Here is a 14,515-nt window from a genome sequence, read left to right as displayed (position 1 = left end):
AATTTACCTTTCCTGAGCACCAAAGGACTCCACATCGTTTCTACCATTAGATTACATATGAGGCAGCAGAGACTTGGGAGATGAAAGCTCAACTACATATAAAACCAAAGTGAGATACATAAAATATACATAAAGAAGCCAAGACTTAAACCAAAGGCATCAGGGATCCAACCACAGCTGAATTCTGGTGCCAGGACACAGCTAATAGGAAGAACAAATGCAATAGCCATCTACCTCAGGATGAATTTTTAGTGGCAACAAATGTTTCTGTGGAACCTCTTATACTTTTCTGAACTCCAGAGAAAAAGAAATACTAAAATAAATAATAAAATATGTAGAACATCCCTAGAGCCACAAAAATGTATCTCTCAGGGACTCGGGAACAAAAGAAATTTGTGTTTCGGGGAAGGGGGAGGGAAGGCATTTAAGATGAAATTTTAATAATGGTATTGATGGTTTGAAGGAATGAAAACCTAAAATAAAGTTCATCCCCCCAAATGCAGACTGATGAGAAAAGAAGGAAAATACAATTAAGTGCAAAAAGACCCCAAACAATCCCCTAAGCCAACCCTCCTCTCCAAGGCAGCCACTGCTGGACAGGTGCAGCCACTTCCAGCCCCCCGGGCTGCCTGCATCGCCCCTGCACACTGCGGGCCCTCTGGAGTCATGCTCTGTTCACAGCGTCCTAAACACCCTCCCAGAGCTGGAAGCAATGGGGGCCAGCTCACGCTGCACCCCAGATAGCTGGGCAGGACCCAAACCCATCTTGGGGCTGCCTGCATGCAGCCTCTGAGGACAAGGACATGCCCAAGGGCCCCCAGACGTGCGGTACAGCTTCATTGCGAGGTTGGCGGTCCTTGCAGAAAACAGCGATACAGCTGCATGGTTTTTAAAGATGAGAAAAGAATGTATTTGGCAATTCTGGCAGATTATGCCACTATATAGTTAGAATACATACACAAAATTTATGCTTTCATTCTACACCTGCAGGCAAAATTAATTTTTCTTTCAAGTCTGACTAATATCGTCATTCACCCTCTATCACCAGCCCAGCAGTCACCAAAGAGACAGAAGATGTGTTTTATTACGTGAAACATATGGATCTACTCACATAAGTCAAAGCCACGTCAATTAAAACAACAACAACAACAACAAAACAAGTGAAAATACAGCAGTCCCTAGGCAGGAGTGTTGGAGCTAGCCATGTCAAGGGAGACTCCTGGTTTTGGGAGAGGTCCTGCAATTCCATTACAATGCTTGGCAGACCTGCTCCCACCAGCTATTCCCTCGAGAAGGTTGGGGCTACCTGGCTGGGGTGGTCCAGAGCACCAGCACCCTTAGAGCTGCACCACCTACAGCTAAACAGCGTGCTGTGCCACTAAGAGCTATTTATTTATTTATTTATAGGAATATTGTTAAATATTCTTTATGTATGTATATTATATATATATATCAACTAAGGCAAAAATGACATCTGATGGTTTTCAAACCTGCTTCTCTAGGCTAGATGATTCGCACCTGACAAGACATCTATCATATTTTATCACTGTCCAACAGGAATCACGACCTAATCTAGATCACAGCCAGTCCTCTATCAGCCAAGAAGTTCCTGTGGATGACAGACTGAAAACATCCTGAGGAGACTCCAAAATGTATCAGCTAGCTCTTCAGCCAAGCACTTTCACCCCAAAAAGGCTTTCTTAAACCCCCTTATTGAAAATTTAAGGACATTCCACCAATCCCTCATTTTTGAGAGGAAAGGGGGGGGGAGGCAATTTAATTTTAAGTAGATTGGGTTTAAATTTCATTAGTCCCACCTCAGACCTAAGTATAATGCAAAGTCTTGATGCACAGCTCAGATCAGATATTGCCTTAGGCTGCAACAAATATAAGGAAAGAGCTTTAAACACAATCTGCTAGGTAATACTGACTGCAGCTGAACTCAGTGCACAATTTCGGCAGGTGCTTTTTGCCATTTACATTAGCACAGACACAGGTGTTATAAACAGATCATTTTATTCAGGTTACACCAACTTGAAGGTTGGAATCAGCTCACTTCCCCCCTTGCATCATCAGCTAGCCACTCCTGTTAGGTTCATCACTCACAAAGTGAAAATATCTAAATGTGAAATAAAATGGGTATCCATGAAGAGAAGGTGGCCCAGAGGTTAGGCTTGGAACACATTAACTATTCATCGAATCACTTTCAGCAGTTTATATCTGCTAACAACATCCCTCTAGATGGTATGTGTGCTCACCTCATGTTTCTCATTTCAAGGCATTGGGTTCAAACCCTGCTTTCTGTGAGGCTGCCTGGCACACTGCTGTAATGCAGTGAGGTTCTTCAGGTAGGACTGATTTCTAGAGCTGAAGCTCTTTTCAAGCTGACTTATGAAGTCGACGTTTACAATAAAAACACAACTTGAAGTAGAAGACAAAGAGGCTACCATCTCCTTTCATGGATCCTGTATATCTTTTATTTAATTTACACAGCATGCTGTTTGTGTGGGGACCTAGAACCTCAGCTCCTTCTTCTCCAAATCTGCCCATCTCCCTTAAACTTCTCAAGTAGATAGACTAGGCAGCTCAAGATGTGTAAGGGCTACCTAGATAACACAGGAAGAAATATCCCTGTCTAGAGAGCAATCAGTATTCTTTATAGTTTGAGTTCTTTACTCACAGTCTGAGTTCTCATGAGAACATTTTGTGCTATGTCTTGAAAAAGGAGATATTACTCTTGATTTGATGAAAAATGAATTGGAAATAGGAGCTGTATATGTGCTAATTTATAGCGATGAAGTTTGCATTCATTACAGTAATGAGCATTGCATAAAGCGTATAATCAGCATTCACTGCAGATGTCAAGAAGAATCCAGAGGCAGAGAGGAAATACATACACTTGCCACAGTTGATCATAAACATCATAAACTTCCAGCCCCCAAAAAAGACAAAGCAAGAGGCAGTCCTTTTTCTCCCTACTGGTCCCCAGTTGTGTTTGAATGTATCTATCAAATTCTTGCACTAACGAGCTTAGACAGTCTTTCAGCCATAGGATAAATATTGCAACAAATGCTGTAAATATTTTTGTAGCATGCATGTTGTCTCCTAGAAGCACAACTGTTTCACTCCTTCCCCCAGTAAAAGACAAAAGCTACAAATATGATTACATTCAGCTGGAAGCTGGAGGATCCAAGCAGATAACTAATTAAATCCAATTCCTTTTCTATATAGTAAAATGTTTTTCTAACATCACATTGTAAATGAAGAAGAGCAAACAATGAAAGGAAAAGGTCAGATTTTAACAATTCATCACCTGAAATAAAGCTAAAACATCAGAAAATACCCTCCAGTCTGTGAAATCAAAACAAGGCAGGCAATAGCTAAACAGTAGCTACAATGTCAGACGAAACACAAACCATCTTTGGAAAGAGAAAAAAGTAACTGGAGATTTGCTTGATTTCTTGTCCATGTGGAGCAGAAAGAAGAAAAGAATAATGAATATGCACCAACATTATTATGCGTAAATGTTATGTAGACATCTACACTAGAAGTAGTTCTTACCTTCTGGTAACCTAGGGTTGGCATGAATAGAGTTGGGGTCCCCATCTTCCTCGGGATGGTAACGATAAAGTGTCTGTGACTGCTTTTGGGATGACTGACTATGATCTTCCTTTAGAGCAACGGGGGGAGAGGTTGTGGCACTGAACTTTACCTTGGGGAAAGCATTTCCCTCTTGTGTTTCATGGGAAGATTTTGCTGGACTTGGCTCTGTTAAATTCACTTCTTTCAAGCCTAGATGAATACTGTTCCCTGGTTCTTCTTTTCTGGCATGCTTTTTCATTTTAGAGTGTGGGGCTCTTTCTTGCTCATTCCTCTCTTTGTCCCCTTGCTTTCCCTTGGGTCTCCTCTCTGGCTCCCCCAGGTGCTTAGGGGTCTCAGTGGTGGCCGTGGTGTGCTCTGGAGGAGCACTGGTGGTTGCTGGTGCTTCCTTATGCGTCACTTGCTGGGGGGCTGCTGCAGTGGTGCGGGGCACTCTCTTTCGCTCAATTCTTTCTGTGGCACTGCGAAATTCAGAAGGCATCTTAGGTGCTGGTGTGGTGAGTGGTACGGTCGTTTCCTCGGCATATCTATCAGCCAGAGCTGAAACTGAAGGAGCAATGCTGGCTGGTAAGTAGTCATAATCCTCGCTTTGCTCTTGGCTGATGCTCTCTTGCTCAAGATGGGAAGAGTAGCTCCTGTATTTTTTTGGAGATTCCACCTGGGTGTTGTCTCCTTCTGGAGCCTCCTGGTCGTAGCTGTACGGATCATCGTAGTGCCTCTCTGGTTCGTTGTCTTCAGTGTCCATGGGACTCACAGTATTTAAGGCGAATGTGTTACAGTCTGGAAGCTGGTAGCACATCAGCTCACCACCAGCATTTGGGCAATGGCAAACCTTGCACGGGGGCATGTGGAAGGTGTGCCCTGCTACATACTTCTGGCCCTCGTGGAGGCAACCTATTCTTCCACACTGAGGGCATCCGTCCGCTGGCACCACCGCATCAATGCAGTTTGGAGGCAGCTCCGGGCACAGCATGAACTGGCAGCTGATCTTGCCTCCTCCCTTGGGGCACGAACACTCGGTGCTTCCAAAGTCCACGAAGTAAGACTGCCCTTCGGGTACTTTGCCGTTGATAAAGCCCACGTTGACGCAGTCGTAGTACTGGTAGCCTTCGCACGTGCAGCCGTGCTGCAGGCACGTGGCGCAGCACTCGCCGGGCTCCAGCACGTCCTCGATGCAGTTGTCCAGGGGCTGGCACTCGGCACCCGTGCAGTCCCTCTGTGCATGGGAAATGCTGCTGCACAGCAGCATGAGAAGGATGGCGTTCAAACAGCTCAGCTGCCAGCCCTGGTACCTACCCATAGTCTTCCCAAACGAATACAGCTGCAGTCCAAACTTGCACATTTCAGAGCTGTTCGTTTTCTTCCTAGAAGGCTGTAGACTCAGCTCCGAATCTGCAGTGTTTTCCCGAGTTACCTTTTCTCATAGATCCTAGAGTTATGAAAGAAAACTCTGTTAAAGACTATATTCAGCACATATCCTGTTAAACATTAGAGGTCTTTAAAAGTTGGGACGAAATCCAACATCTGGAAACCTAAGTATGAAATTAATCATAAAGCCTTCCAAGCATTGTAGGCACAAAGCTTGGAGTTGCATGCTCCCCCCCACCCTCCCTTTTTAAAAAGAAAAGAAAAAAAAGGCTGTTATTGTTCTATTTTTAATCTGCTCACAATACATATATATTTTAAAAATAAAAAGAAGGCCTTTATACTTCAATGTCTTTTCATTAAATCATTCTTTCTAGCTTAAAAAAGAGAGATTTTTTTGCAGATAATAAACAAATGCCTACTTGCTCCTCTATAGATGCAAATTTAAGATATTTAATCTTCATGTTATAGTTACAAAGACCCAAATCTTCAAGATCTTTCATGCCAAAATTTAGCCTTGAGACTTGAGAATTTGTCTCTACACATGTTAACTCAAAATAAGAGTTTTCTTCTGCCTCCTTCCTTCATTTAGCAATCATTTGCACTTCAGCCTTCAGCATTAACAGTTATTTTTCTTGCCCCAGCAGTGCTAAAATAGAACTTCTTTGTATGTTGCGGTTACTGTGTGGTTAAACGTTGTATTAGCTATCCTGTAATACATATTAGAGGCCGGATCCTCAGCTCACAGAAGTTGGCTCAGCTCCACAGCAGGCCTGTAGTGCACTGGGGAATCGGGTGAGCACACTGCAGTTACAGTAAATACACAACAGACATTTACACCAACTGAGGATATGCCACCGGTGGCAACCACTTCTTTTATTTCTCACAGCACAAGTACAACTTTGCTTTACGGAGAATTGCTACGCTGTGAACAGAATATCTCCCTATAAAAATTAAATGAATTGCCATAACAAAAATTCATTAAATTGTGCTGAGGAAAAGAAAGCTGTTTGCTTTTTAATTACTAAATCCTTTGACCATAGAAAAGTTTAACAGTTAAAGGAAATCAGCCGTTGTACTTTACATCAAAAGCATGCTCAAAAACATATACAAATAACAAGGAAAAGTAGATAATACAGAAAAAAAAAAGTTTGTGTATAGAATTTTATAGAATTTGTGACCTGATTATTTTTCCAGAACCCCTCCCATCATTAAAAAAAATACAAATAAAGACCCTACATCTTTTATCTAGGGGGTTAAACGTAGACATATCACCAAGAACAATAAGCCACACACGCAACAGGAATCTTGCCAGAAAATCCATTCAGAAAGATTACTTCTCCCATTCAAACTGGGCTTCCAGCAAGTCTGCTTAGGCACTGCTGGAAAGCGGCCAGGCCGTGGGAAAAGCGTGCCTGTTCTGATAAGATATGGACAAACTGTGCTAAGAATTTCCACAGTTCTGTCCTGGAATTTGAATTACTTCAGTACGTTGTACAAAGATACAAGCCTTATAAACGTAGGGTGTTTTTTTCTTTTTCTTTTTTTTTTTTTTACTACTAATTTAAGTATATTAGTTCAGTATGCTGAAGAATACTGCCTGAATGAAAAATAAAAGTACCAGAAAGTATGCGAATGGCTTGGAAGAATCTCACTTTTTCAGAACTGCTCCCCAAACTAGGATATTCTGTACAAAGGTGAATTTTTCAATATGTGGTGCTGAAATTAATTCTTCAGAGTCCACCCTGAGAATTAATAATTTATCCTACTTTCAGCAGCTTTTCCAGGTAATCCAAATTTGTAATTATTACATCTCGGTAGCAGGGGAATAATGAACAGAAGGACAATTAAAGATAAGCTCCATCTGTAAGGATCCCAGAGCGGCGTGCTGTCACCATCCACTCCCAGCGGTACCTTATGGATGCAGCGCTTCAGCACATTAAGTCCTTTGGTCAAACTCTGCTTGCTGGAGCACTGCTGGGACAGCTGGGCACAGCTCTTCTCCCCTGGGATGCTCCCCAGGCTCCCCCAGCCCCAGAACACTGATGGAGGCAGTTTGGGCATCGTAGCCCCATGCTTGGCCAGCCTCTGTGTGCATGAAGCTAGGGCACAGCACCGCCTCATGTAAGGGACGAGCACCTCATTCACTTCATATCCTGACAGCACCTGCTCACAGCCAACTATGCTGTCCTGGTGCAGAGCAGCCCTTCAGGTAAACGGAGCAGGATGCTCCTGTGGGTGGTGTTTGCCCACCCTGCTTGTACATTCAGGCTTCCCAAAACAAACACCTTCTTCTCGGGCAGAAACTTGAACTCCAAACAAGAAGCCCCCAAACTACCTCCTGTCCTGAGCCACCGACAGTTATATCCAGCTGCAGGTTTACCACAGGACCCGGCCGCAGCAGGGCTCTTCCCCTTCTGCATTCCTCCTAGCACCTCACAAGCACAGCCCTGTCTTCCTGGAGGGTGCTACTTGACCACCCTCCCTGGCGTAGTTACTGCCACCTCCTTTCTGCCCAAGGGTTTGCATGTTTGTCCCACGCGCCTCCAGTTTTCCTCCCTTCTTCTCCTTGCTCCCTTTCCTCTTGCCCACAGGGAGGCCCAGAGATTTCGGGGCCCTGTCCCGCAGTGAGCCCTGTCCCTGCTCCTCCTGTCATGCTTGCTGCTCGATGCCTCAGTCAGCCTCCCGTATCCTTCCTTGTTTGATTGTTTCCACATCCCTGAACATCCAGCTTTCATGCTGCTGACCCCAAATTGATAAGGCCCAAATCCTTATAAACCCTTTTTCCGTTGATAACACCACAGTTTTCCCTATCCTCAGGCTTGCTTTCTTCCATCAGAGACTCCTTGTTTCTGGTGTAATGATCCCAACAAAACTATCTCTTATTCCTTTAAAGCACGGCATTTTCCCTCTGCTTTCTCCATCTGCTCCCCACACCCATGGCTCCCCCCCCACCAACCCATAAACTTGCATATCAAAGAAAGATTCCCTACTCCAGGCACAGAGAAAGGCAGCTTTGAGCAGAGCTCGCAGACATTGAGCCCCACTGAGAACAAGCTCCGAGTGGAGCATGCGTGCCCTGCCCAGCCCACGCAGTGCTGTGGGACTGCCTCTGGATCTGCGCCCGTCCCGCTGCTGCGAGCGGGCCCTGGGGAGAGCAGCTAATTACTTGGTAATGGCAGCAAGAGCTGGAGCTGCGAAACGAAGGTGTCTGTTCCAAGAGGGAAAAAAATGCACCATCTCTAGAGGATAGAGGAGTTTTAATACCAGGAAATATTAATGCAGAAATTTCTTTCCGTTAACTATTTTAATGCTTTTTTCAATGTCCTTTTACGTAACTGGGACGATAAGAAAGGGCTTCATCTGAACAACAAGCTGGTCTTTTTATTCCCAGCTCTGTCCTCCACCCACTCTTAGTAATTTCACTGGCTTTTGCTGCTGCTGTGTTGGTGGGATGTCACAACAAATGAAACCCCACACACCTAACACAAAGGTTTTCCCAAAGTCTGTGTTGGTGTTTTTACAGAGCACTAAAGCAAGATAACCCAACATCACCCGAGTCCTCACGCATTGCTTCATGATCCAGCAGGCTTCGATTTGTGTCCTTCGTGGAACTTCCTAACCTGCTGGGCTGCACATCCTGCTCTGCTTTGGTTCAAGTGCTACCCCTGTTGGCTTTGGTGTTGGCTTTAGCTACCCCTGGGCCCCTGTTAAAGCAGCTGTTACCAGCCCCCTGCACACAGCGCATCCCGAGAAAGCATGTGTGCCCACACAACAGAGGGACAATGCTCTGGATGGCATTAAGATCAAAGCCAACAGAGGTAAAACTGCGAGCTTGAAGAGGATGGTCAGACCACAACGGCATTCCTTCCTTGTCAGTCCCTTCTTTAAAATCAATTCCTAGGAGAAACAAGACAAATACACTTCATAGCGAACCAGCTCAAAAAAAAAAAAAAAAGTAAGACATGAAGCATAGACACATGTCTTCATGGAAAAGGAAATGAGAATGCTTCACATTGCAGATGAAACCAGTATCTGTGTGACAGGGCATCAAAGGCTAATGACAGCAACCATCAATTCCTTTCTCCTGAGGGGGGGAAGTGGGTAGAACAAAATAAGATTTCAAAATGCTTACTTTGATTCAATTTGGGGACAGAAAGTTATAAATTCAGAGATTTTTGCAAAACAATATACTCAGAAAGTGATTTACTTGAATCAAAGTCTTAACATAAAGTCAAAATGAAGAATGTTGACTTGATTAAAACAGTTCAGTATTACTTGAAAATGCTGATGAAACCAGTGTGTTCCCACACAAGATCCAGACATTTTAAATGCGCCACATCTTTAAATTATGAGGAGTATTTTATTGGGAGATTTTTTTTCCAGATGGTTTCATTTCAACACTAAACCAGAAAGCTTATTCTAGGTAAGGAGAGGTGACAAGAGGCACTTTCCTTCAAAGACTTCAGATGAACATCACCTTTCCTTGGGAAGGCTGTCCCAGAGATGGCAGAACTGCAGAAGGCGTGCATGTGTGAAAGAGATACTGCAGGATCAAACATTCAGTGAAGAAAGAGAGGCAGACATTTCTAAGCAAAAACCAATAAACAGAATAAATTCAGCCCACTGCAGAGAACATCCCACTGCATGAGATCCCACTGATGTCCAGCTTTGAAGAAGTATCTGTGATTTAACCGGTTGTAGATCCTTGCTAACAGGCTTCGGTGGAACTATTCTTCTCAATTCCCCACTAAATTGCCCTTTGCTACAAGAGTAAAAACAGAAAGGCTGTTCTGATATCCATCTCCTTTTGAACAATGTGCAGGGCCAGATGCAAGCCTGCTGTGAAAGCAGAAGGTGGCAGACAGCTGCACCGTCCCTCCTGAGCCCCATGCAGGGTGGAGCTGGGGGGTTTGGCCACTCCATTTGGCCACTCACCTACGCCCAGGTTTCATGCACTTAGAGAAAGAAGCCTGCCCGTGCACTAGCACAGCTGGCAGCAAATGAGGAATGTAGTAGTGGCACTCGCCACCAGTGCACAAAGCACCAGCACACAGAGATGCCATCCCTCCCAGTCTCCCAGTGCTACCCAGTCCAAACTGGCTCCCAGGTGCAACCTGAGGGACCAACCACAGCCCTGGTCTGTGATGTTGAATCTCTTCTCTATCACGTCAGTAAAAGCATTCCAAAAAGCACAGTGGGAAGCTGAAGCACATGTGCACAGGCGCACTGTACAGGGCTAACGCGTTTCGCCTGTCTGTGTATTTTAGCACCTCTCCCCAGCCAGACCTCTCTGGTCTGCTGCAGCTGCCAGCAGCTCTTAAATGGCTGCGGTCATAGCTGAGACTCAGGGAGGAAGGAGGGAGGGGACGGAAGGAAACATCAATTTTAAAACAATCCCTTTTAAATGCAAGAGAAAAATGGAAATTTGTGAGAGACTGTTCTTGTATGAAAAACAGAAGAAGAAAAGAAAAAAAAAAAAAAAAAAAACTAAGCTCAGTAACTCCTGGCTCGGCTGTGCCAGCCAGTGGATTAGCTCTTCCTTTCACACCCTCTCAATCCGGAAACTTGTGATCTCACCAAGCACTGGAATGGATTGCTGCTGGCTGCTCCCAGCCCATCTCGCTAGCAGAGGTAACTGAAGTGCTATTCACCAGACGGATGAATGAAAAGCGGAGAGATTTCCTTTGCTGCTCTTATGCAATACGCAGTGCGCAGAGCCAGACCTTTCTGCCTGCTAATTAATGAAACTTGAGATGAGCTGAAGCCAGCCTTCTCGCTCGGGGCACCTGGGCTGGGGGGAAGGAAAAGAGGGGTAGGATAAACCCCAGTGCAAATCCAAATCCAATAATTTGCCTTTTCTTATCGAAAGTAGAGCACAAGATGCTTAGTCACTTCAGTGTTGTCAACGCTCCAGTTCTTGGCAAAATCAGCCAATTTTCAGAAGTCATAGCTTTTGCAGACGGTTTCCCTCAGCTTTATTTTCAATAAGAAATCAGTTACCGTAAACCCCCTTTTCATGGAAAAGCTTAAAAATGGACATTTGGGAGCCTGGAGGATCATTACTTAACTCAACAGAGAACTCAAGAGCGGGACAGACCAGGAGCAAGCAGAAGAGATCAAAACTCACGCAGTTTCCCAAGAGCAGCTCCGACAAGACCTCCCTTCCCTGCACACGCACCCCAGGCAGAGATGCTCCCGACACTCTCCAGGACGTTCCCCACATCAAATCCGAACAGGAACCCGGCACGCCGCAGTAATGGAAAAGCATCACCCAAGGCATTTCAGCTGCAGTAGCCAAGCATTAGCAACAGTGACTGGGCAGCTCTGGGACCCGGTCCTCTAGAAAGTGCAGCTTTTTTAATCCATCTTTGAAGAACTGGGGAGTAAAGGCAGCCTTGTTCCAAGCGAATGGCGGGGCAAAGAAAGCTGCGGAGAGGAGAGTTGTGTCTTGGGTGTAGTGTCAGTGCTCCCCCTCGCCCCAGCCCAGCCCAAAATACCAGGGCAGGTATTTGGCTCACTGAGCAGCGAAATTCTGTGTCATTGGGAGGCGCCACTGCAGCAGATCCAAAGTGACTCAGTGGGAGGATGGCAGCTGCAGGGAGTGAGGGAGAAACGACTCACATGGGGGAAAGGAGGGGAACAGGAACACCATCCCGCCCCATGCACGTGGAGGAGCTGGTCCCCATCCCAGCTCTGACATGCTGATGGCTCAGCAAAGGGGCTGTGCATGGTCAGGGACTGGAGCAGCTGGAACAAGCACAAGAGACCTGAGACTGTCAGAGCAGGGAAGATGTGGCTTCCCTCAGGACGATGCAAATGCAGCATCCACGCATAGGAGGCTCGGCACACACTTGCAGCCAGGCCAGGGTTGTGCAGAAACCTTAGTATTTCTTTTTAGTGAAAAAATAATAAATATATATATACACACATTTTTAACATCACCAAGTTTCAGGTGACTGTATATGCACCTCCAAAACACAATAAACTAATCCAGCTATTTCCACGACAGCCAAAAAAATCTGGGAAAAGATTAAAGCAAAGTCAGCGACAGCCATTCAAAAACATTTCCCAAGGCGCAGCCAACAAAAACTTGTCAAAGCACATAAGTTATGAACTAATTTGCACAGAGAGAGCTCTTTTGGCAGCATACAGGCAAAGCGTGTCCCTGGGTCCCACGGCACCTCAAGCAGCCGCACACATGCGGAGACAGCCCCAGGGGAGGTGGCAGCACAGCTCCAGCACAGCCGTGCCCCAGGGGATGACACCAGCAGGGTTCAGTGCTCCAGGCTCAGGTGAACGTTGTAAATACTCTGCGCTGATGAGCGAAGGAAATAAATTGTTCTCATTTGCCTTAAGAGTCACACTCCTCCCTTCCCACTCAGGATAAATAAATCCCTGCTTCCCATAGTACTCCCTGTTATTTAGTACTTTTTGGTGAACACCGTAAGCAACCAAAGCAGAACCTGCTCCTGTGTTTGGTCTCATAACCCTGCTCCTCAAAAAGTATCCTTTCAGGTCCTGGATTACACTTCTCTCTCCCCTGTCTTTCCCTAACTTCCTCCCAGATAATCCAGCTTCTGTCCCCCAGAGCTCACATATCTGCAGGGCTGCTGCTCCTCTCACCAAGGCACAAAATAGCTGCGGTCGCAAGGACAGCGGCATGCAAGATCTGGGCATCTTGTTTCCAGTCACTCCCCGACCCCCTTTCACTATTTCTTCTTTCTTCAGTGAAGTGCCTACAATGCTGCTTACAACTTTCTTTAAGTAACAGATTCAAGCTTCGCATTTATTTGTTTGTTTTCTAATCCAGTTGTTTTCTTAATCTTCCACTGCACAGGGGTCCAGCCAGCACTCTGCACCTCACAACCCATTGTTTCCCTAACCCTAGGATACAAAAAAAGGTTTCCCCCACCCTAAGATAGAAATTAGGCAAAAGAAAGCCCACTTTTTAACTGACAGCTTAGCAAGTGGCAGTTCCTGACCTGCCTACTGCCATGTGCCACCTCGGAAATAACTAACAACTGCTTCCATTGAGGAAAGACTGAAGGAACTGCAACACTGTTTTCTGCAGTATACCCGCAAGGCAAAACTGCTCCCCTGCTGGGATGGCAGCTCTTCGATTGCCTGAACTTCAGCCTCAGAACTGAGGACCTTGACTGGAAACTCTCCGGAGTAGCTCAGGGGGGTTGCTTCAGTCCACCAATTAATTTCAAATGACAGTCACAACAAAATGTCAATGCAGTAATTTTGTAGTAAATAATTTTTCAGTGAACGTGTCTTGGCCTTGACACTGTCATGATGAATAGTGGATCTCTATCTGCCATGGTGAAAATAACCCTTACTGTGTGGTGACCATTTTATAGTCTCTTACTATTTTTGGTTCACAGTTCCTCCACAACATTTATACAGCACTCTGTCAACGTAGCTCTTTAGGTCCATCACACACATAGCTGCTGTCTCCAGTCAGGATTTCCCTAGGAGTAGGCTGTGACTTGTGACATTTTCCCCTCAAAATGCACAATGGTTTTTCACATTGTAGTGAAATCCCCCAGAAGGGTCTGAGATCAAACTCCTTTCCTTTATGACTCAACAGGATCCAAATCTGTCCCTCAAGAGAGCAAACATACTCTCAGTAACCAACTGTAGCAACAAACCAACTCCTTTCATGAGCTATGCTCCGCTCCACAGCTGAGAAAATACATCTTCTGCTCCCCCAGCTGCAGAGCGCACCTAGCTGAGACTTGTGTGCCAGTAGGTGAACTTCAGCACACCCTGAGCTGCCTGTGCTCCAGCTTTCAAGTAACACTTCAAGGCAGCACACAAGGCCATCGCTGCCTTTGTTCCATACACAGAGGGCATTATCCTGCCCTATTCCTCTGGATAAAGGCTGGGGAGGGGAAGGGGAACTGGAATAAGGAGCAGATGAAATGCTAGCTCAAATTTACCCATCACAAGCACACTGTAGCTTGTGATCCTTTTCAGGTTTTGGAAGCATTACTCCTGGGAGTATTCTGTGAGTTTTCTGTGCTCTAATGTGAGCAGAAAGTCTTTCTGTCAGAAAGAAGGGACAAGAATCAGTATCGCAAGAAGAAACACCTGCCCTGACCACCACTTCTGTCTCGAAGGCTTGTCAGGAGTTAGCTGGCATGAACCAAGATCTTCAATGCAGGACAGGGTGCACAGGGCCTCTGCTGCCAGATGCCAGTCTGTGCCCAGACCAGCACACAAGGACCGTGGATACAGGATGAAATGAAGACATAAAAGACAAGAAGGTGGATGCATCTCCCAACAGAAACTGGTACCAGTATCGCTAAACAGTCATCTCCCTTTTCCTGCCTCTGCTCAGCCCCATTTTGTGATTTCCCTGTCCTTTGGGTTTCTACAAGCCATGAAGGAGGACACAGAGTTTAGCAATCAACCCCAAAGACAGGCTGGGCTACAGACTTATAACTTTCCACCAAAAACTGTTCAGCTATTGAATCTGGTAGAGCATGTGCCCAGACATCTTTTGGTAGGAAGGCGAATTTGGGTTTATTTCGGCACTCAC

At 45.5% G+C, this 14,515-nt stretch overlaps 1 protein-coding gene across 13 annotated transcripts in view; it reads right to left on the bottom strand.

Moving 5' to 3' along the window:
- FBLN2 (fibulin 2) overlaps window positions 1-14,515 on the bottom strand; it is a 111,597-nt gene that overhangs the window by 71,929 nt on the left and 25,153 nt on the right. For 8 of the 13 annotated variants that reach the window (XM_038185839.2, XM_072044424.1, XM_038185836.2 and 5 more), the window contains exon 2: window positions 3,562-5,029. In XM_038185839.2, the coding sequence (XP_038041767.2) occupies window positions 3,562-4,942 (1,381 nt within the window). In that variant the 5' untranslated portion in view covers window positions 4,943-5,029. Of the gene's footprint in view, window positions 1-3,561; window positions 5,030-10,545; window positions 10,635-11,095; window positions 11,522-14,515 lie in introns of those variants that run through there. The other 5 variants (XM_072044425.1, XM_038185835.2, XM_038185837.2 and 2 more) reach the window with 5 other exon arrangements.

Source organism: Anas platyrhynchos, chromosome 13, assembly GCF_047663525.1.
Source record: "Anas platyrhynchos isolate ZD024472 breed Pekin duck chromosome 13, IASCAAS_PekinDuck_T2T, whole genome shotgun sequence".
In the NCBI taxonomy this organism is placed as follows: Eukaryota; Metazoa; Chordata; class Aves; order Anseriformes; family Anatidae; genus Anas; species Anas platyrhynchos.
Note: the sequence above shows the minus strand (reverse complement) of the source record. Positions and strands in the feature narration are given on the sequence as shown.